Here is a 23937-nt window from a genome sequence, read left to right as displayed (position 1 = left end):
CGGACTTTTCTTGGGGATGTAGGAATATCTAACACATCCAACAGGAAATTAGATGGAAATAGATACTCTAATTGGTTATCTGAAAGGAAGAAATACAAAAATTTAAGAATGTGGAGGGGTTAAACATGTCTATGAGCGCTCAACCCTATCCTAACCTAGGACAGTGGCCATGGTGTAACAGGACAATGAAGACTAAACTATAAAAATAAGTTGAAAAAGGTGTAACTCATCAGATCAATTTTACATCCGTCAGATCAAATTTTAAAATAGCAGGTGCACATCTTTATGTTCTGAAGAAAAATCTGTTCAAGTTTGTATCCATTTGCAAAGAGTTATTGGTTGACAAACTAATATATCAAGCATATGAGAAACAAGCAAAAATTACTGATTAAAATTCAGTTGCCCTGAAGAAGAATATGTGCAAGTTTAGTTAATTTATATCTGAGCGAAACAAACACCACCAATATTCAAATTTAAGTTATTGTTTCACAGTTCTTAATAATATGCAATAAACTGATTACAAAATATTTATGTGCACTTATTGACTCACCTGAGCAAATAAATATCATGATAGCTTCTGTACCTTTACAACACTCATCTGATAAAAAAAAAGGAATATAATACAAAGAGGATTGATTTTTATTTGCTCAACGCAGAAAGGCTATATAGCAAAAAGTAATTCATGTAAGCATATATATCTACTATAAACAAACTACATGTAATTTATGCAACCATCTGAATAATGTTGTATGACCACTGTTTACAGTTTCACCTTTTTTCTATAGCTACTAGTATGGTGCTTCATTTCTAACTTGCTTCATTTATCACTTTTTGAGATTTTTGACCATTTGTTCTTTTTCTTCTCTTAGGTACCTGATCATAGATACTTATTTAACATGTTTGTGGTGTCTGCCTTAAAAATGGTGTATCAGTATATATTGTATATTAGAAACTCATAGTTACCACTAAGTGGGTAGTGCATCTGTTCTGGATCTAATATTAATGTTTCTAAAGTCCTGACTTTGTAGAACTGTTTAGACAATCTCACAATCTTATTTCCTGAGATATCCAGCATTCGTAAACTCTTCAAATTGCATATCTCTTCAGGAAAGCTGTGTAATCTATTGGCTATGTTGAAAAAGTAAAGAAAAACAGGTAATTAACATTTAAAAACTAGCTATATCTGGTTATGGACTGGAAAATAAGAAGTCTGTTAGTCAGATATCTTTATTTTCAAAACTTCTTTACATGACTACAAAAGTGTGGTCTCAATATAAACCTAAGCAATTGATCTGAAATGACAAGGTAGAATAAGGCTACTTTTTGGCCTGTTGATTTTAGCTAGTTACATTTATCAATAACTTTTCTAACAGTGATTGTTTTCGATTCCAACATTTTGTTACGTCATAAATTTTTTCTCTTTAAAACATTCTTTGAAAAAACATTGTGTTTGACAGCATATTAATACCTGATGAAAATATATAAATAGCATCAAGTGTTTATGATATTATCTATGAATCAACATGGTCAAGCAATTTGTTAGAATGTAACTCCTTCTGTTTACAATGGGGCTATCTAAAAATAAAAACTAATGTCTCCTTTAAAGATAATTTTGGCTTTTACACCGGTGTGCCAAAAAGATCATTTTGGTTTGTGAGGAGGATTACAAAAAGATAAATTCAGTATGAAATGGTTATACAAAGCACTAGAGTATTCTAGGTCAACTAGCTTGGCATGATAATTGTTTGTCAATTTAGACAACAGCCATGAATAATTTCAAATACACAAAATTTCATATTTCGGACGTTCAAAGACATAAATCTGTCAGATATTAATTGTCATATTTTTTAATACTACCTTACATATACTGAGTAAAAAAAATTAGCAACAGATAAAAGATATAATTTTAAATATACTGGAAAATACAATTAGCTACGAATATCTTTAATCTTATATTTCATGATAAACTATACTCAACATAAAAACAATTAAAAGATTTAATGAAACAAGGAAAATAAATCATAAGGTGCAATTTTTATTAAACAAAATATTTAGTCCATTTTTTAAAACTTTTGAATTTTTATTTCAAAGTTTTTACATTAAAGCATATGTTGCTTTACTTTTTTAACTCAGTATATTTGCATAAGACTTCCATGAGGTAAGATGAAAAGAAATAAGCTTCAAAGTCTTATTCGGTTGATTTATTGCTTTTATTGTTACAATAATATCATTCTTCACAACCCATGTACATTCAATGAAAATCCATTTCTACAAAAGTCTTATTGTGATCATTTATGATATACTTTTTTTAAAAGCTACCGCTCAAGCTAGCTTTCAAATGAAAATGGGACAGACAGACAGTCAAGGGCAACAGTAAATGCCCCCTTTGCTTTGCAGTGGGGGCATAAAAATCACACAAAAAAATCTAAATTAATGAGCATTTTCATATTCCCCCCCATTGTTAAGCAATCACACCCTTTCAAACTGTATTTTGAACAGATTTATCATGTAAAGGAGGGGTATTTGCGAAAAATACCAGTCGAGAGAATGTTAAATTTCGCAAGCCGTAAGGTGATGGAAATTCTTTCTCAAGACTGGTATTTTTCACAAATACCCCCCAAGAACATGATATATCTGTTTAATTACACTGAATGTTAATGTTTAAAAACGCATTGGTGATCATGACGTTACAAGCCTCCAGTCGGATACAGTATTTTTTGGCAAATACCATGGCAGAGAGGGTAAAAAAGGCATATCCTTTTTGCATCTATACCAGCGACGTTAAAAAATGAACGATATTTATTTGATAACAGTAAATTGGTGAAAAATACACTGGCTATCAACCAATCAAAACCCAGGATTCTTACATAAGGTGTAATTATAACTAATATTTTACAAAATGCTTCTGTACAAATCTCATATCATATTTCTTACTTACATTTAATATTGAGTGTTTGAAGATGTCGTAATTTACCAATAGATGATGGTAGCTTTGATAATTTGTTGTTTTCTAAATTCAATACCTAGAAAAAGAAAATAAAATAAAAACCATGGAAGACATTATAAAATGCTTTGTGAGGGGTAAAGATTTGTAAAATTTTATTTTTTCAATCCATTGACAACTGACATAAGTTTTAACCAGATGCTCCGCAGGGCGTAGCTTTATACGACCGCAGAGGTTGAACCCTGAACGGTTGGGGCAAGTATGGACACAACATTCAAGCTGGATTCAGCTCTAAATTTGGATTGTGATTAAATAGTTGACACAGCATAGGTTTCTGACACAGAATGAATGTGTTCTAATGAACTTAAAATTTTTGTTTTCTCTTAGAGCAATTCACTATGCTGTTGAATATTAATCCTCTCAAAACAAGAATGTGTCCTCAGTACACGAATGCCCCACTCGCACTATCATTTTCCATGTTCAGTGGACCGTAAAATTGGGGTAAAAACTCTAATTTGGCATTAAAATTAGAAAGATCATATCATAGGGGACATGTGTACTAAGTTTGAAGTCGATTGGACTTAAACTTCATCAAAAACTACCTTGACCAAAAACTTTAACCTGAAGCGGGACAGACGGACGGACGAACGGACGGACGAACGAACGGACAGACGGACGGACGGACGGACGCACAGACCAGAAAACATAATGCCCCTCTACTATCGTAGGTGGGGCATAAAAATGTTTGAAGAAATTTTCTTTTTTATTTATGAAATTTCAAATGAGAAAAATTGAACCCAATTTTTTTAATCACATCCCCCTTTCCCTTATTCCAAAACTAATCTCAATTAAAATTTCTAATGGAGTTTGCAACAATAACTACTCATTTAAATACATCATAAAATATTAAGATGTAAAAAAAACTGCTTGTTATCACTGAATGTTATTTATTATAATTTATCAGTTGGTAGTAAAAAGTGAATATACATTGTATATTGTATATAACAAAGATTTAAGTTGATTCTGGACAAAGAAAGATAACTCCAATTAAAAAAAAATCTTGCTATTGCACAATATTTTGCAATTAGATATTTCTTGCTTACTATTCTGGACAAAGAAAGATAACTCTAATTAAAAAAAAATTTGCTATTTCACAATATTGTGCAATTAGATATTTCTTGCCATTGCGCAATACTGTGCAATTGAAAAGACTTGCTATTGCACAACACTTAATATAATAATTTTAGATCCTGATTTGGACCAACTTGAAAACTGGGCCCATAATAAAAAATCTAAGTACATTTTTGGATTCAGCATATCAAAGAACCCCAAGATTTCAATTTTTGTTGAAATCAGACTAAGTTTAATTTTGGACCCTTTGGACTTTAGTGTAGACCAATTTGAAAACAGGACCAAAAATGAAGAATCTACATACACAGTTAGATTTGGTATATCAAAGAACCCCATTTATTCAATTTTTGATGAAATCAAACAAAGTTTAATTTTGGACCCCGATTTGGACCAACTTGAAAACTGGGCCAATAATCAAGAATCTAAGTACATTTTTAGATTCAGCATATCAAAGAACCTAACTGATTCATTTTTTGTCAAAATCAAACTAAGTTTAATTTTGGACCCTTTGGACCTTAATGTAGACCAATTTGAAAACGGGACCAAAAGTTAAGAATCTACATACACAGTCATGACAGTTAGATTCGACATATCAAAAAACCCCAATTATTCAATTTTGATGAAATCAAACAAAGTTTAATTTTGGACCCTTTGGGCCCCTTATTCTGTTGGGACCAAAACTCCCAAAATCAATACCAACCTTCCTTTTATGGTCATAAACCTTGTGTTTAAATTTCATAGATTTCTATTTACTTATACTAACGTTATGGTGCGAAAACCAAGAAAAATGCTTATTTGGGTCCCTTTTTGGCCCCTAATTCCTAAACTGTTGGGACCTAAACTCCCAAAATCAATACCAACCTTCCTTTTGTAGTCATTAACATTGTGTTTAAATTTCATTGATTTCTATTTACTTAAACTAAAGTTATTGTGCGAAAACCAAGAATAATGCTTATTTGGGCCCTTTTTTGGCCCCTAATTCCTAAACTGTTGAAACCTAAACTCCCAAAATCAATCCCAACCGTTCTTTTGTGGTCATAAACCTTGTGTCAAAATTTCATAGATTTCTATTAACTTAAACTAAAGTTATAGTGCGAAAACCAAGAAAATGCTTATTTGGGCCCTTTTTGGCCCCTAATTCCTAAAATGTTGGGACCAAAACTCCCAAAATCAATACCAACCTTCCTTTTGTGGTCATAAACCTTGTGTTAAAATTTCATAGATTTCCATTCACTTTTACTAAAGTTAGAGTGCGAAAACTAAAAGTATTCGGACGCCGGACGACGACGACGACGCAGACGCCAACGTGATAGCAATATACGACGAAAAATTTTTCAAATTTTGCGGTCGTATAAAAATGGTGGATCCAGGGGGTTTGAGGGTTGGAATCCCTTTATTTTGATGATCAATGCATTTGATTTGGGACAAATGGTTGGAACCCCTCTTATATACAAGGATGGGGACCCCTTTAAAAAATGTCTGGATCCGCCCCAGATATTCTATTAAAAAGAACAAACAGTTATGTACCTATGTTACGAGAAGCTTACGTAAGAATGTTCTATATTATCATAATAAAAGGAGGAGTTGGTAAATGCCATTGAGACAGAAGAAAAATCAATATAAAAATTCCAACATGGTGATGTGGTTGAACCACATGGTATATTGGTGTATAATTGTTCAAGTGGTTGAACCACATGGTATATTGGTCTATAATTGTTCAAGTGGCTGAACCACATGGTATATTGGTGTATAATTGTTCAAGTGGCTGAACCACATGGTATATTGGTGTATAATTGTTCAAGTGGCTGAACAACATGGTATATTGGTGTATAATTGTTCAAGTGGCTGAACCACATGGTATATTGGTGTATAATTGTTCAAGTGGCTGAACCACATGGTATATTGGTGTATAATTGTTCAAGTGGCTGAACCACATGGTATATTGGTGTATAATTGTTCAAGTGGCTGAACCACATGGTATATTGGTGTATAATTGTTCAAGTGGCTGAACCACATGGTATATTGGTGTATAATTGTTCAAGTGGCTGAACCACATGGTATATTGGTCTATAATTGTTCAAGTGGCTGAACCACATGGTATATTGGTCTATAATTGTTCAAGTGGCTGAACCACATGGTATATTGGTGTATAATTGTTCAAGTGGCTGAACCACATGGTATATTGGTGTATAATTGTTCAAGTGGCTGAACCACATGGTATATTGGTGTATAATTGTTCAAGTGGCTGAACCACATGGTATATTGGTGTATAATTGTTCAAAGTGGCTGAACCACATGGTATATTGGTGTATAATTGTTCAAAGTGGTTGAACCACATGGTATATTGGTGTATAATTGTTCAAGTGGCTGAACCACATGGTATATTGGTGTATAATTGTTCAAGTGACTGAACCACATGGTATATTGGTGTATAATTGTTCAAGTGGCTGAACCACATGGTATATTGGTGTATAATTGTTCAAGTGGCTGAACCACATGGTATATTGGTGTATAATTGTTCAAGTGGCTGAACCACATGGTATATTGGTGTATAATTGTTCAAGTGGCTGAACCACATGGTATATTGGTGTATAATTGTTCAAGTGGCTGAACCACATGGTATATTGGTGTATAATTGTTCAAGTGGCTGAACCACATGGTATATTGGTGTATAATTGTTCAAGTGGCTGAACCACATGGTATATTGGTGTATAATTGTTCAAGTGGCTGAACCACATGGTATATTGGTGTATAATTGTTCAAGTGGCTGAACCACATGGTATATTGGTGTATAATTGTTCAAGTGGCTGAACCACATGGTATATTGGTGTATAATTGTTCAAGTGGCTGAACCACATGGTATATTGGTGTATAATTGTTCAAGTGACTGAACCACATGGTATATTGGTGTATAATTGTTCAAGTGGCTGAACCACATGGTATATTGGTGTATAATTGTTCAAAGTGGTTGAACCACATGGTATATTGGTGTATAATTGTTCAAGTGGCTGAACCACATGGTATATTGGTGTATAATTGTTCAAGTGGCTGAACCACATGGTATATTGGTGTATAATTGTTCAAGTGGCTGAACCACATGGTATATTGGTGTATAATTTTTCAAGTGGCTGAACCACATGGTAAATTGGTGTATAATTTTTCGAGTGGCTGAACCACATGGTATATTGGTTTATAATTGTTCAAAAGACTGAACCACATGGTATATTGGTGTATAATTGTTCAAGTGGCTGAACCACATGGTATATTGGTGTATAATTGTTCAAGTGGCTGAACCACATGGTATATTGGTGTATAATTTTTCAAGTGACTGAACCACATGGTATATTGGTTTATAATTGTTCAAGTGACTGAACCACATGGTATATTGGTGTATAATTGTCCAAGTGACTGAACCACATGGTATATTGGTGTATAATTGTTCAAGTATCTGAACAACATGGTATATTGGTTTATAATTTTTCAAGTGGCTGAACCACATGGTATATTGGTGTATAATTGTTCAAGTGGCTGAACCACATGGTATATTGGTGTATAATTGTTCAAGTGGCTGAACCACATGGTATATTGGTGTATAATTGTTCAAGTATTTGAACAACATGGTATATTGGTTTATAATTTTTCAAGTGGCTGAACCACATGGTATATTGGTGTATAATTGTTCAAGTGACTGAACCACATGGTATATTGGTGTATAATTGTTCAAGTGGCTGAACCACATGGTATATTGGTGTATAATTGTTCAAGTGGCTGAACCACATGGTATATTGGTGTATAATTGTTCAAAGTGGTTGAACCACATGGTATATTGGTGTATAATTGTTCAAGTGGCTGAACCACATGGTATATTGGTGTATAATTGTTCAAGTGGCTGAACCACATGGTATATTGGTGTATAATTGTTCAAGTGACTGAACCACATGGTATATTGGTGTATAATTGTTCAAGTGGCTGAACCACATGGTATATTGGTGTATAATTGTTCAAGTGGCTGAACCACATGGTATATTAGTGTATAATTGTGCATGTGGTTGAACCACATGGTATATTGGTTTATAATTGTTCAAGTGGCTGAACCACATGGTATATTGGTGTATAATTGTTCAAGTGGCTGAACCACATGGTATATTGGTGTATAATTGTTCAAGTATCTGAACAACATGGTATATTGGTTTATAATTTTTCAAGTGGCTGAACCACATGGTATATTGGTGTATAATTGTTCAAGTGGCTGAACCACATGGTATATTGGTGTATAATTGTTCAAGTATCTGAACCACATGGTATATTGGTGTATAATTGTTCAAGTGGCTGAAACACATGGTATATTGGTGTATAATTGTTCAAGTGGCTGAACCACATGGTATATTGGTGTATAATTTTTCAAGTGACTGAACCACATGGTATATTGGTGTATAATTGTTCAAGTGGCTGAACCATATGGTATATTGGTGTATAATTGTTCAAGTGGTTGAACCACATGGTATATTGGTTTATAATTGTTCAAGTGGCTGAACCACATGGTATATTGGTGTATAATTTTTCAAGTGGCTGAACCACATGGTATATTGGTGTATAATTGTTCAAGTGACTGAACCACATGGTATATTGGTGTATAATTGTTCAAGTGGTTGAACCACATGGTATATTGGTTTATAATTTTTCAAGTGGCTGAACCACATGGTATATTGGTGTATAATTGTTCAAGTGGCTGAACCACATGGTATATTGGTGTATAATTGTTCAAGTGGCTGAACCACATGGTATATTGGTGTATAATTGTTCAAGTATCTGAACAACATGGTATATTGGTGTATAATTTTTCAAGTGGCTGAACCACATGGTATATTGGTGTATAATTGTTCAAGTGGCTGAACCACATGGTATATTGGTGTATAATTGTTCAAGTATCTGAACCACATGGTATATTGGTGTATAATTTTTCAAGTGGCTGAACCACATGGTATATTGGTGTATAATTGTTCAAGTGGCTGAACCACATGGTATATTGGTGCATAATTTTTCAAGTGACTGAACCACATGGTATATTGGTGTATAATTGTTCAAGTATCTGAACAACATGGTATATTGGTGTATAATTGTTCAAGTGGCTGAACCACATGGTATATTGGTGTATAATTGTTCAAGTGGCTGAACCACATGGTATATTGGTGTATAATTGTTCAAGTGGCTGAACCACATGGTATATTGGTGTATAATTGTTCAAGTGGCTGAACCACATGGTATATTGGTATATAATTGTTCAAGTATCTGAACAACATGGTATATTGGTTTATAATTTTTCAAGTGGCTGAACCACATGGTATATTGGTGTATAATTGTTCAAGTATCTGAACAACATGGTATATTGGTGTATAATTTTTCAAGTGGCTGAACCACATGGTATATTGGTGTATAATTGTTCAAGTGGCTGAACCACATGGTATATTGGTTTATAATTTTTTCAAGTGGCTGAACCACATGGTATATTGGTGTATAATTGTTCAAGTGGCTGAACCACATGGTATATTGGTGTATAATTGTTCAAGTGGCTGAACCACATGGTATATTGGTGTATAATTGTTCAAGTGGCTGAACCACATGGTATATTGGTGTATAATTGTTCAAGTGACTGAACCACATGGTATATTGGTGTATAATTGTTCAAGTGGCTGAACCACATGGTATATTGGTTTATAATTGTTCAAGTGACTGAACCACATGGTATATTGGTGTATAATTGTTCAAGTGGCTGAACCACATGGTATATTGGTGTATAATTTTTCAAGTGGCTGAACCACATGGTATATTGGTGTATAATTGTTCAAGTGACTGAACCACATGGTATATTGGTTTATAATTGTTCAAGTGGCTGAACCACATGGTATATTGGTGTATAATTTTTCAAGTGGCTGAACCACATGGTATATTGGTGTATAATTGTTCAAGTGACTGAACCACATGGTATATTGGTGTATAATTGTTCAAGTGACTGAACCACATGGTATATTGGTTTATAATTGTTCAAGTGGCTGAACCACATGGTATATTGGTGTATAATTGTTCAAGTGGCTGAACCACATGGTATATTGGTGTATAATTGTTCAAGTGACTGAACCACATGGTATATTGGTTTATAATTTTTCAAGTGGCTGAACCACATGGTATATTGGTGTATAATTGTTCAAGTGGCTGAACCACATGGTATATTGGTGTATAATTGTTCAAGAGGCTGAACCACATGGTATATTGGTTTATAATTGTTCAAGTGGCTGAACAACATGGTATATTGGTGTATAATTGTTCAAGTGGCTGAACCACATGGTATATTGGTGTATAATTGTTCAAGTGACTGAACCACATGGTATATTGGTTTATAATTGTTCAAGCTTTATGGTGTTTTTGACAAAAACAACATAACATGGTAATCTGTTCATCAAGTAAAAGAAATTTTCAAGATCTAACCAGTAGTACGACAATGCCTTCTTGGCATATAGAACCACTAATTCTAGCCCTACCAGAAAGTAGTACATCATGTAAAAGTTATACAAAATAGTTTATACGCATAGCTGTATCGTAAATTTGTCAATAAAGTAAAATGTTTGGGTAAATTTGGTATTGAATGAAGGCTTGGGATCACTGCAGTACCCTTGTTGAAAGTTTATTTTGAATAAAATAAATTGCTTCGCTGAGCGCAGCCTGATATGATCGCTGAGGTCGAACCCTGAACAGTTGGGGCCAATTTGGACACAATATTCAAGTTTGATACTGTCTGAATTTGGATTGTGATAAAAATTTTGCAATAATATATGTTTCTAACACACAAAAACATTTGGTATAAAGATCATACAAATCTATTGTGCAATACTGTGTAATTGAAGGTTTCTTCTTTAATTTCTTCTTAACTTTTCAAAAATATTGAAAAAAAATATGAACCCCTTAAAAAATGACCCCCCCCCCTAAAAAAAACCCAAACTTTCTGAATCCCTTCATGGAGTAATTACCCCCAAACTCAATCCAAGTGTTTGTAGTATAGGAACTTGTAGTACAAGAGATCCATTCATTTGATCACAAGTTATTGTCTGGACACTACAAAAAAGCTTTTTTTTTGGCTCCTTTTTTGCCCTTTATTCCTAATCTGTTGCCATCGTTACCCCCAAAATTAATCCCATACTTCTACCTGTGGTATTAAACATTGTGGTACAATTTTAGAGCAATCAAAATACTGAAACACAAGTTATTATCCTAAAACTAGAAAAAGCTTGTTAAGGGCCCCTTTTGGGCCCCTAATTCCTAAACGGTTTGGACCATCATCCCAAAAATCAATCACAACCTTCCTTTTGAGGTGTTGAACCTTCTTATCAAAAATCATAGAGATCCATTTACTTAAATTAAAGTTATTGTCCAGAAACCAAATGTGTCTTCTGACGACGACACAGACAACGGCATCATACCATAATACGATCCCCAAAATTTTTTGCAGTCGTATAAAAAAAAAATTTTGCGGTTGTTTAAATAATAACATTTCCCCAGTTGTTCAGATAAGAAGTATCTGTGGTTTTTTTTATACCAAACTTCTGGGAACCATTGTGCTCTATTATGTAATTATAGGTATGTTGAATTTTACAGTGCAAGTCAGGATAAAGTAGAGTTTTGACATCAAATGACTACTACTTTATTTAAACTGATGACAAAGAAGCTGTTAATGCTTAAAATTGAAGAATTTAACATAGAAAGCAATGAGGCTATGAATTAGTGGTTTTATTCTTTTAATAAAGAGGAAAACTACAAGTATAAACAATAGGCTTCTAAAAATTACCTGTAGATTTTCAAGCTGATGAATATTCTCAGGCAAATTTTTGATTTCATTGTGGTGTAAATCCAATACCTGAAAAAAAGTAATATACAGAATAACTATTGATATATAGGAACATTAATAAGGGTTATTCTCTATTCTTTATATATTTTTGTACATTATTCTCTATTCTGTTAACTCCCAGCAACACCCTCATCAATATTCTATAAAGATAAAACTGTCAATTTGACAATGTTAAATAAATAATTATTTTAATAATTCCATGAAACCTTTTAAATTATCTAAGTATATAACTTTTGTACAATTCATCAATTAGAATATGCAACCACTTTATACAGCACTAGTTGCTCACTTTTTATCCAAACTGTTGCTTGTGCTAACAATATAAATTTAAGATCAAATAAAATACTGTTACACTAGTGACTCTGTGCTGTAAACCTAGAACTCAGATGCATTTCTAATTGGCAGACGGTCATATCTTGTAGATGAGTACTGTAAATTCAGAAATTAATGTGTTCATTTATTATTGCATATTTTGAAGAATGTGTGATTAATTATTGTGATTTCAAAATAATATGCATATGGATAAATGCATCAGATACCAAAATGCAAGTTCTTATTACATTATTATTGCAAATACTCAATGCAACCAGTCACAATATTCAAATTAACCCTTTCCTCCATTGAATTTATTTTTTTTTGCATACTTGATTCGCATAAGGATTTTTCATTAAAATGCTAAAAATATGCTTTAAAGTATTAATGCATTGTGAAAAACAAATAATTCATCAAATAAATTAAAGTCAGATATTCCTACGATATTCCTTTTCATAATGGATACAAGTTTTATTAAGTCTACTGCAGACACTTTGTAGTCAAAGCGTTTCAACTGAGGTACTACACGGGCATCAAAAGGCGTCATTATGGAGTAAAGGGGGTGGCGTCAAAAGGCATCACTATGGAGGAAAGGGTTAATAAAAACCTTGTAATAATTTCTTAATTTACGGTATCTTTGTATTTCTATTCCTACATAACCTTACCCTGAGTGTCCTAAAATCATTTAATCTGTCTGGTTTGTCAATTCCAGATAACCAGTTGTTATTCAATAATAAGGCCTGAAAACATATAAACAAAGAACAAATGATTTTTGTTTCCTCAATAGTTGAGCAGAACATGGAATTATGAAATGAACCTTATTTTCAATTTAATTCAAAATTGACAAATAGACTGATAAAGCATTGCTTTAAAGCAATTTTCAAAGGAACAAAAAACAAACAGAGCTTATAAGGATGAATAGGGAAAATACCATATTGTAGTATGGAATGGTAGTACTTATGTACTTAAACCACACATGTTCCTGTCCCAAAACTTTTATCATATCGTAATGGTTTTTCTTTCTACTGAGATCGTTTTGGCAGATCTTTATATAGTTTCATTTAATTTATGCATAATTATTAAAGATTCAGGGATATTTAAAGCTTGATATATTATCGACACTTGTCTATTCTTGAAGACTATATATATGTTGACCTCTAGATGTCTATTAATTTTTGTGGTATTTGGCTGTCTCATTGATGTTGATCCCACTCTTCTTTTCATTCAAATAGTAGTATTAAATCAGTAACATATATTCATATTGAATAAACCAAACATGTTATAAAATCAAGAATGACTGACCTCTTTCTGTAAGTAGTTACATGCTGAATATAAATCATCTGGTATCTGAAACACAAAGCAAACCCAATAAGTTTACAACTCTACCCAGGACCATGCAGATGTTTGTAACTGTAATTTCAGCATTTAATCTAAGAATATGCAAGTACAATATAGTATCAGAAATATATTTATGTGCTGTATGCGGAAGGTATTTGAAAGATTGCGCATTAATTTTATAAAGGAGATTTTGTACAAGTTGTATACTATTGCCCTTAACCGGTTTGGCGGTCAGTATAAAAGTAAATTGCACAGGTTTTTAGTTATTGAGGACTGGGTAGTGACCACATATGTGCACGTCATATATATATAGGTAGAAGTTTATTTATTTTTTTTTTGTATACAAAATATTTGTATTCAAGTTTTATATAGAACAGTATTCAAATGTGTTATATTTATTTTGTAGATTATTTTGTTGCAGAACATATTGTCCAAGATTTTGACATCTTGTGTTTTTGATGGACTTTATTATTTTAGTTTGATGGACTAGACCAGATCGAATCTAGTAGTTTCCCTTTTAAGTTATACAATTTTTTAACAGAAGTTCATAGAATTAGAATAAAGAACAGGAAACAAAATAGGTTAAAACCAATATGATTTCAACCGTAAAAAAATTGTTAATTTTTACTTACCTCATCAAGTTCACAATTGGAAACATCAATATTTGGTTCTGGGTTATTTTCAGCCTGTATTAAGAAAAACAAAAACAAACATTATGGAAAAAGGAGCTCAGTGGTAGTGTTTTTTGGTTGTATATAAAACAATTTTTGCTTTATTGTTTGGTAGATATGTTCTATGACACTAAAATCTCCTCACGAACAATGATTTTGATAGGTTGACTGCCGATTTTTCATTGTCAATGCATTAAGGTGTTAATGTAGTCATTGTACAGCACCTAAACATAGCAACTGAATTATAAGACAGTTTATTCACAATGAGTGAAAAAACAACATTGTAAAAACTTCTTTTCTTATCATTTAAACATCTTTGGTCACATGATATCCTTGTAGTTCATCTCATCTTTGTGCAATTGGAGTCTGTGTGTGTGTATTGGTGTTCATAGGGTGTTCATTATCACTGAACTAGTACACATTTTTGTTTAGTGGCCAGCTGAAGCACGCCTCTGGTTGCAGGATATTCTAAAATATTTTGAAGACTTATTGTCATTAGTGGCCTTCAGCTGTTTTCTACTTTTTGGTTGGGTTTTAAACAAAGTGAAAGTGGTTACATGTATATAAAATAATCAAATTACACATTATAATACCTCAAACATTTGGTCCTGATAGCGTTTCTTGGCTTGTGAACTTTGAAATCTTAAGAAAGGCATTTTCTTTTTGGATGATTCCGTCTTTGATGTTTGAGTAGCACCTTTGGGCTGACCTGCCCCCTTTGAAGAGGATAACAAACCACCTGGTTTTTTGGCGGACTTTTTTCCTTTTGGTGTCGTCAGGTTATTCGATGACCTTTTTTTATCTTTAGAGACATGGTGTCCCATTCACCCAATCATTCAAGAATATTTTTACCTAAAAATATTCAAAACATATATATAACTGGTTATTTACAATAATGATGTTACCAGTCTGTCAGGTTTTAAAATAAAATATAAAAAAATATTTTACAAGTCTGACATGTCTGATCTGGTATAAATTTGCTTTATCCTAACAAAATATACTGTAAATTCAGGACTTTTATTGTGATACTCATCCAGTCATATAAATAAAAACCTTGCATTTATAATTTCTGAATTTACAGTATTTTATAGAATGGCCAAGAAGTGTCAGAGAAGAATATAAAATATTCCATTGTCATCAATAGAATTCAGTGGGAAGCTCTTTGGCTTTGTTGTCACCTTGTAAGCCGTGACTTTGTAAGCCACCAAATCGGAGTGAATATGGAATCATGCTAAATATTCTCAAAGGAATCAAAGGTAGCAAAGCGTTACAATCAAGAATATTAGTGTCCCTGATGTTTGTCAAGTACTGTGACATCTTTTTCTAACAAAAATAGGATGATATTTGTGTATAATAAACGTTAGAAAAGTATTTAAAACATGTGGTTTAAAAGTTTGCTTCGTATATTAATAACTCTCAGATTATGATGAAAACATGAAAAGTTAGTAGTCAAGTCTGGTGACCAATGCCAAATTATGGAAACATAAACACAATGTTTAGATGTGAATGTTAAATTTTCAGCTGCTCGTTTTCTGACATTACTGAAAAATCTCATGCTTCACCTGGACTTTTCAGACATTACCGTGGACTAATAGCTAATATCCCTAATGTATGATATTGATATATTGACCCTCCATATCAAAATTGACCTTTGCCAATATATCTAATTCAAAGAATATAAATAAACATACAAAACAAACAAACTTAAATTGATCAAATTGGAATAAAAAAAACATCAATGATCATATACAATGATAATGAATAATATTTAAAGAGAAATTGTCCACCCAAGCACATAAAAACTTACAAAGGGCATGATGTTATTTTTCTTTTTCCTGTATCCAAACATGAACAGCGTAAATAACTCAGCCATATTTACATCAAGAAGGATAACAAATTATATCATTAGGAATCTACACACAAACATTATACAGCAATATATTGGACAATTCCCTCAGAGGCAATATAAATATGCTTGGATCAATAATTTTACTTTGTTTTGTAATATTTATCCATATATCTGATTTGATTAATCTCTTTCTAAGGCCTTGCAATTTTGTTTAACTGAGAGCTGTAAGGTATCATTCATTTTCATTGAAATTGAAAATCCTATTTATTCAAATTAAAACTAAAACAAAGAAATATTTTATTGTTTATATTTTTTGCTATATGAGGTTACGGAGGGGGCTCAATTTCAGTATTTTTTCTTTAACAGGCCATTTTTCTTTACCATTTACCATTTATTTCCATTATACATGTTATATATTTGTTTGTCTCTTTTTCTCTTTTCCTTATTCCTAAGCTTATAATACTCTTTTCTGCAAACACTACCCAGACCATCCTGTAGGATGTGCAGTGTTATAACATGTATAACATGAATTAATTCCCCTGATTATAATATATTATCATATATCATTGATTGATTTTCATATTTCATATCCTTATCCTAATTAGCATGATTGGTGAAAATATAAAAACTATCAAAAATTATCATTTGTCATTTGATATAAAGAAGAGTAAACAAATGTATATACAAATGAAAAACCAGTTGTTCGGAGAACAATTGAAGGCCTTTCCAACTGAAACTATACACTTGATATGAAAATAACAATATCCAGTTTAAGATGTCATTTCCAGTGCAAAAATAGCAACCGAATGCAAAATGTCCCATGGCTTTATCATGTACACATATAGGAAGTAAAAGCAAAGGTCAAAATCTAGAACGTCAAATTAACCTTAAAATTTTGAATATGACCTTGACCTTGACCTAATTTTCTGTTATTCTGGACTCAAATCAAAAGATACTAGGTCTATATCACTAAAGGTCTACCAATTACAAATGCATATCACTTATAATAATATCAAATGCATAAAGGGAAATAACTCTCATATGGAATCTCTTTACCACTTGGGGTAATTTGGAAAAATAATTCTGTTGTAATCTTTTACTGTGATAATCTTTTACGATTGCAAAGGAGATGCACACACAAGAAAAACAGCGCCCGAGGAGATAACTCTTACAAAGATAATTGTTCTGCTTAGCAGGGTCAAATTTAAAAGTGATTAAACTTTTTGATAACATACACCAAATATCTATTAAAGTGACATGTTGGGAAACAAAAATTACAAGCAAGAACAAAATTTAGCAGAAAAAAAAGAAAAAAAAAATCAGAACAAATATAATAGGCCTTTCCACAGAAAATAATGTTGAAAGTAAACAAAAGCCAATTGTTTTTCAAGGATATTCAGGATATATATGGGTGAGAATTTACTGTCATGAATTTTTTTTACATCCAAAACTGTCTTTTCAGAAAATTTGAAACTGCTCAGAAAATGAAAAGACCACTGAAAATTAAACCTAGGGATCAAGGCCTTTCCATTTCTGTATGCAAAAAGATAACTTGTTCATGAAACATGATATTAGTGGCATTTTTTCATTTCATTGAATGATGTAACACAGACTCCAAAACTTCTTTTTCATACAGGTTTTCAGAAATTCTATGATCAATTAGACATCTGTGTAGGGTAAAGTCTGTTCATTATCTCTTTACAGATTAAATACTAGCAATATTCTGTCTAATTTTGACCCATATTCAAGAAATTTCACTTTTAAACTCATGGATGTAACAGGACACAATTTCGGTTTTCTTTTCATGTTCCTGATTATATCACAATCAATTTTTGGTGAAAGGTTACAGAATATAAGAAATGCATGGTGCAAATAAAAAAAAAAGTTGACTAAATCCAATTGGGTCCTCATACTTTTTTTATTATAAACTATTTTTCAAATTTGTTGTCTTTGTTACATCAAAAATTGATTTAGTTTCAGTGTTACATCATGTTCTGCAGTATCTCTTTTAGCTTAGCCCTTCATGAACCTCTCCTGTATTAATATTGTGGTGCAATGTGAACTAATTTTCATGTGTAAATTGGGTTACTTTTATTGATGAATTTTTCATTAGCCTAAATTTAGACAAAAAAGTCAAGGGTGTAACAATATTATTGCATTGAAATGGTTGTGCCATTCTTTATCTATCAGAAGTCTGTTTACATCAAACTTAGCTGTACCAAATTTGTCAGGTTAACAATCTAGATGATATCAGATTTAGAAATAACTAAACTAATCACAGTAATCCTTCATTACATGTATATTTATGTGGTAGATATAACTGAAATATTTTATGTACATGATGTAACAAATCTCTGGTTTGCACTTCCTTCAATTTTGCAACCTTGTTTTCTTCATTGAAAGTTGAAAAGACTGCATGTGTTGAATATGGTTGTACAATAGTATGACGTAATGTAATAAATATTTCAAAACTTCAATTGAACTTTGCTATTATGTTAATTGGTTCTCTTTTATTTAATTTATTAGTGTTGTATATAAGATGTAACAAATTGACACCATTTTCATGAATGTCAATCACTTGTGTATTTGAAGTTCTTCTACGAAAAACCGTCCATGCACAACATTATACCCAAATATTGGAACAGTTTATCTCCGTGTAAATCTGCATGTTTTGGACAGGGAACATCTCAAAGCTGTTTTAAGTAACATTTTTCGGATGTAACATTTATGACACCAAATGTTACATCTTCAACTTCTGCAAATATAACCTATTTTCTCGTTTTAATATAACATATATACCCTTTTAAGCACCATGAAATAGTTATCTAACATCTCTTGTTGATATTAATATTCACATAGCAAAGAGTATTTGAAAGATACATTCAACTGAGACATGTTTTTAACAACAAGATTTTTAAGGACACGATAAATTCAACAAAATGTCCACCAAAAGTCACATTGAAATTTAGTATAAGAAACACTTGCATCAGAAAAAGTGGAATTCTATTGGGGTTATTTATATCATCATCATGCAAGTTTTCTCCCATTCTATGTTTTATTCATTCAGAATCTTAATTTGCCATACATTTTAAGAAATTGTAAGATGTAACACAAATTCCATGACAGTAAATTCTGACCCATATATGAGAAATAAAGTACAGGTTCCATGCCCTAGTCAAGGAGGAGGTGAAGAACCAGATCTACTCTAAAATCGTTAGCTTCATTTTATTAAGCACTGTATACAACTTTGTAATATAATTTTTAAATATCTTAATTTGTTTGGCTGGAAATTGATTAAATTTTAATACTGTATATACATATGTATGTTAAATTGTATATTGTTCAAAATTTAATCAATATGAGACACATGACACATATATTTTATATCAACTTCATTATTATTATTATGTAGGGCTGGAGTGTGGTGTCATTTCATATCAATATGTATATGGTCTGTGTTTATGTATCTGCCTATACATATTTAATTAGTAAATTAAAATAGTGAATCCATTTTGAAAAATATCAATAGTATCAATTAAATGCCATGTAATAACTGGCCTACTGAGGTTTATATAAGTTTACTCATGCCATTAGTCCACAAATAATGTCTTTAGAGTAGGGATGTCAACATGGTGAAGATGAACTAATCGAGTACTTGTTGGATTAACCGACTGAGCGATACGTACTCAAGTACTCGCTCGGTAAAACATTAACAAAATGGAAACGCAGAATTATACAAATTTTATGTATTGTTGGTCGTTGCATTATGAACATAAAACCCTCAACCTTATTACCTAGAACTAGATTATAGTCCAAGGAATTTTATTTCATAATTAATAGCCCATGTCAGTTACTCAATGTTCTAAGTTATGTAAGTTCACAATGATCTAATCAAGTAATTAATTAATATTAATATCGAAAGAAAAATGATTACTTTGACAAACATCAGTATTTTGAAACTGTAAAAAAAAACATTTATTTTTTATCAAAGGGGTGATGATTAGAACTTACTGATGCCTTCAATCATTTTCAAAGGGTGGACATAGGGTGCAACCAATTGTTTGTATTATCTTGTCAACTTTTTCTGAAACAAGGCAACTTCCCAAGATTGTTAGATACTAACAGTTCCACTGATGAAAATATATGCTCTGAGGGTACAGAGGTGGGAGAATGACTAAGATATGCTAACAATGTAGGCCTAGGATAAGTGCACTTGTTCATATATCCTACCTCTGTTTGGAGCAATTTTAAAGAACAGTTAAACGCAAACGTTCCAATCATATTTTAATTTTTGTTATATTTGATTAATATTTAATTTCGCAGCAGGTGCTCTCAATAAAAATATTTTTTTGTTTAAGCTTAAAAAAGCAACAACATTCTAACAGGAAACTGATTAGTAAAGTATCATTTTGGTAATTGATACTTGGTACTATCGAGCGTTACTCGAGTACACATTGACATCCCTATTTTAGAGATATAAATGTTCTGTGTCACCAGTTACATACAGAAATGCCTTATTGTTATAAATGTGATGCTATCTGAAGTGGTTTTCTTATACATGTTATAGATTATGTTATGGATGTGATGCTATAATTTTTAGAAACAAGATGGTATTTCAATTTCCCCTGTTTACGAGGATGCTAAATGAAATATCTGGGGAGAACACTGGAACATAATCACATTATAAAAACTAATAATAATTTGAAATATTAAAAGGGGCACTAGCTACAAATTTATAAAAAATCTGATAATTCATTTGTTTGGCTCAATCATTAATGAAATGCAAACAGGGAAATTATACATTGTAAGTGGCTTTTAGCAGCCAGTATGGGATCATTTTGTCAAAATAAGCTAAAAACCAGGTGCTCCGCAGGGCGCAGCTTTATACGACCACAGAGGTCGAACCCTGAACAGTTGGGGCAAGTATGGACAAAACATTCAAGCCTGATACAGCTCTGAATTTGGATTGTGATCAAATTTTTGACATTACATGGGTTTTTATTACACAAAACAAATGTCAAGATTTTACAAATCAATTAAAGATTTCTTCTTCAAACTTTTTAAATCTAAAATTAAATAGTTGATCATGACACAGCATAGGTTTCTGACACAGAATGAATGTGGTCTAATGAACTTAAAAGTTTTTTTTTGCCTTTGAGCAATTCACTATGCTGTTGAATATTTATCCTCTCAAAAAAATGTTTGAAGAAATTTTCTATTTATTTATGAAATCTGAAATGAGAAAAATTTAACCCCCCCCCCTTTTTTTTCACATCCCCGTTTTCCTTTTTCCAAAACTGATATCAATTCAAATTTCTAATGGAGTTTGCAACAATAACTACTCTTTTAAATACATCATAAAATATTAAAATGTAAAATAAAGTGCTTGTTATCACTAAATGGTAAAGATTGGTTGGTAGTTAAAGTGAATATACATTGTTTATTGTATAAAACAATAAAAAAAACTTCATCAGCAACATTTTATATTGGCAAATTTCCAATGAAGTTATTTACATAAAGTTATTAGTTATTGGCAAATAAAAATAGAAAATGACATCATAGTCATGTCTGGCAAATGTCCAACATACATTATCTAAAAACATTTTAGATAAGATAAGGGAAAAAAGCTTCATCAGCAACATTTTATATTGGCAAATTTCCAATGAAGTCATTTACATAAAGTTATTGGCAAATAAAAATAGAAAATGACATCATAGTCATGTCTGGCAAATTTCCAACATATATTATCAACTACTATTCTATACAAAGAAAGATAACTCCAATTGAAAATTAATTGCTATTGCACAATATTGTGCAATTAGATATTTCTTGCTATTGTGCAATACTGTGCAATTGAAAATTTCTTGCTATTGCACAATACTTGATATGGAATCCTGATTTGGACCAACTTGAAAACTGGGCCCATAATCAAAAATCAAATTACATATTTAGATAAAGCATATATCAAATAAGCCCAAGAATTTAATTTTTGTTAAAATCAAACTTAATTTAATTTTGGACCCTTTGGACCTTAATGTAGACCAATTTGAAAACTGGACCAAAAATTAAGAATCTACATACACAGTTAGATTTGGCATATCAAAGAACCCATTTATTCAATTTTTGATGAAATCAAACAAAGTTTAATTTTGGACCCCCATTTGGACCAACTTGAAAACTAGGCCAATAATTAAAAATCTAAGTACATTTTTAAATTCAGCATATCAAAGAACCCCAAGGATTCATTTTTTGTCAAAATCAAACTAAGTTTAATTTTGGACCCTTTGGACCTTAATGTAGACCAATTTGAAAACGGGACCAAAAATTAAGAATCTACATACATAGTTAGATTCGGCATATCAAAGAACCCCAATTATTCAATTTTTGATGAAATCACACAAAGTTCAATTTTGGACCCTTTGGGCCCCTTATTCCTAAACTGTTAGGACCAAAACTCCCAAAATCAAACCAAACCTTCCTTTTATGGTCATAAACCTTGTGTTAAAATTTCATTGATTTCTATTTACTTATACTAAAGTTATTGTGCGAAAACCAAGAATAATGCTTATTTGGGCCCTTTTTTGGCCCTTATTTCCTAAACTGTTGGAACCAAAACTCCCAAAATCAATCCCAACCTTCCTTTTGTGGTCATAAACCTTGTGTCAAAATTTCATAGATTTCTATTTACTTAAACTAAAGTTATAGTGCGAAAACCAAGAAAATGCTTATTTGGGCCCTTTTTGGCCCCTAATTCCTAAAATGTTGGGACCAAAACTCCCAAAATCAATCCCAACCTTCCTTTTGTGGTCATAAACCTTGTTTTAAAATTTCATTGATTTCTATTCACTTTTACTAAGGTTAGAGTGCGAAAACTAAAAGTATTCGGACGACGACGACGACGCCAACGTGATAGCAATATACGACCATAAAATTAAAATTTTTGCGGTCGTATAAAAACATTGATTATGAATTATTCACTTGCAAGTGAAAAATTAGACCTCATTGAATCTGTATTCATGTGAACTTCAATTTAACCGGGTTTACCCCTTACAAATGTAGCTTGTGATGGATAACACGTGAATTGTATGTGTAAAGTTATTTAAAGGAAAAGAATGTCAACATTGAAAGTGAAACTCATTTAGTTTCTTGTGTACAATTTGGAGTTTAGTATGGCGTTCATTATCACTGAACTAGTATATATATTTGTTTAGGGGCCAGCTGAAGAACGCCTCTGGGTGCGGGAATTTCTTGCTGCATTGCAGACCTGTTGGTGACCTTCTGCTGTTGTCTGCTCTATGGTCGAGTTGTTGTCTCTTTGACACATTCCCCATTTCCATTCTCAATTTTATGTCAAATTTCAGTGTACAATGAAAAGTTACCACTAATTTGGCTTTTCTCTTATTTTTATGACCTTTTTAAAATTATTTATCACATGCATGACACATTAGGTTAAGCTGGGAACATCACATCATACTACCACATCTACAATGTATTAATCATGATAATGTTGACACCTTTTTAATCACTCAAATGAGAAATTAACTACCTGTGATAATAGCTGTGATTACATTAAAATGTAATTAACGAATCACCTAGTGACTTAGCTTGATTTCATCGATCACAATACACAGAATGAAATCAGAAGAAATAGTAGAATATATATGTGTTATGTGTACATGTGATTGAAATGTAGTAGAGAATGCTTTTCCTTTTATTTTAAAAAGCCAAAGTTATACTGATATACATGTAGGTTAGAAATTTTATCAAAAATTTGTCACGGGTCAACTTATACAAT

At 31.9% G+C, this 23937-nt stretch overlaps 1 protein-coding gene across 1 annotated transcript in view; it reads right to left on the bottom strand.

The window, feature by feature from the left end:
• LOC143063048 (E3 ubiquitin-protein ligase LRSAM1-like) overlaps positions 1-23937 on the bottom strand; it is a 52059-nt gene that overhangs the window by 26762 nt on the left and 1360 nt on the right. The window contains exons 2-9 of the mRNA XM_076234965.1: positions 14887-15145; positions 14255-14308; positions 13587-13631; positions 12950-13024; positions 11913-11981; positions 2939-3023; positions 964-1128; positions 551-598 (exon numbers count right to left, since the gene is read on the bottom strand). Coding sequence (XP_076091080.1) covers positions 551-598; positions 964-1128; positions 2939-3023; positions 11913-11981; positions 12950-13024; positions 13587-13631; positions 14255-14308; positions 14887-15117 — 772 coding nt within the window. The 5' untranslated portion in view covers positions 15118-15145. The remainder of the gene's footprint in view (positions 1-550; positions 599-963; positions 1129-2938; positions 3024-11912; positions 11982-12949; positions 13025-13586; positions 13632-14254; positions 14309-14886; positions 15146-23937) is intronic.

The sequence above is a fragment of the Mytilus galloprovincialis genome, chromosome 2 (assembly GCF_965363235.1).
Source record: "Mytilus galloprovincialis chromosome 2, xbMytGall1.hap1.1, whole genome shotgun sequence".
In the NCBI taxonomy this organism is placed as follows: Eukaryota; Metazoa; Mollusca; class Bivalvia; order Mytilida; family Mytilidae; genus Mytilus; species Mytilus galloprovincialis.
The sequence above is the reverse complement of the archived record's forward strand: the minus strand, read 5'-3'. Positions and strand labels throughout refer to the sequence as shown.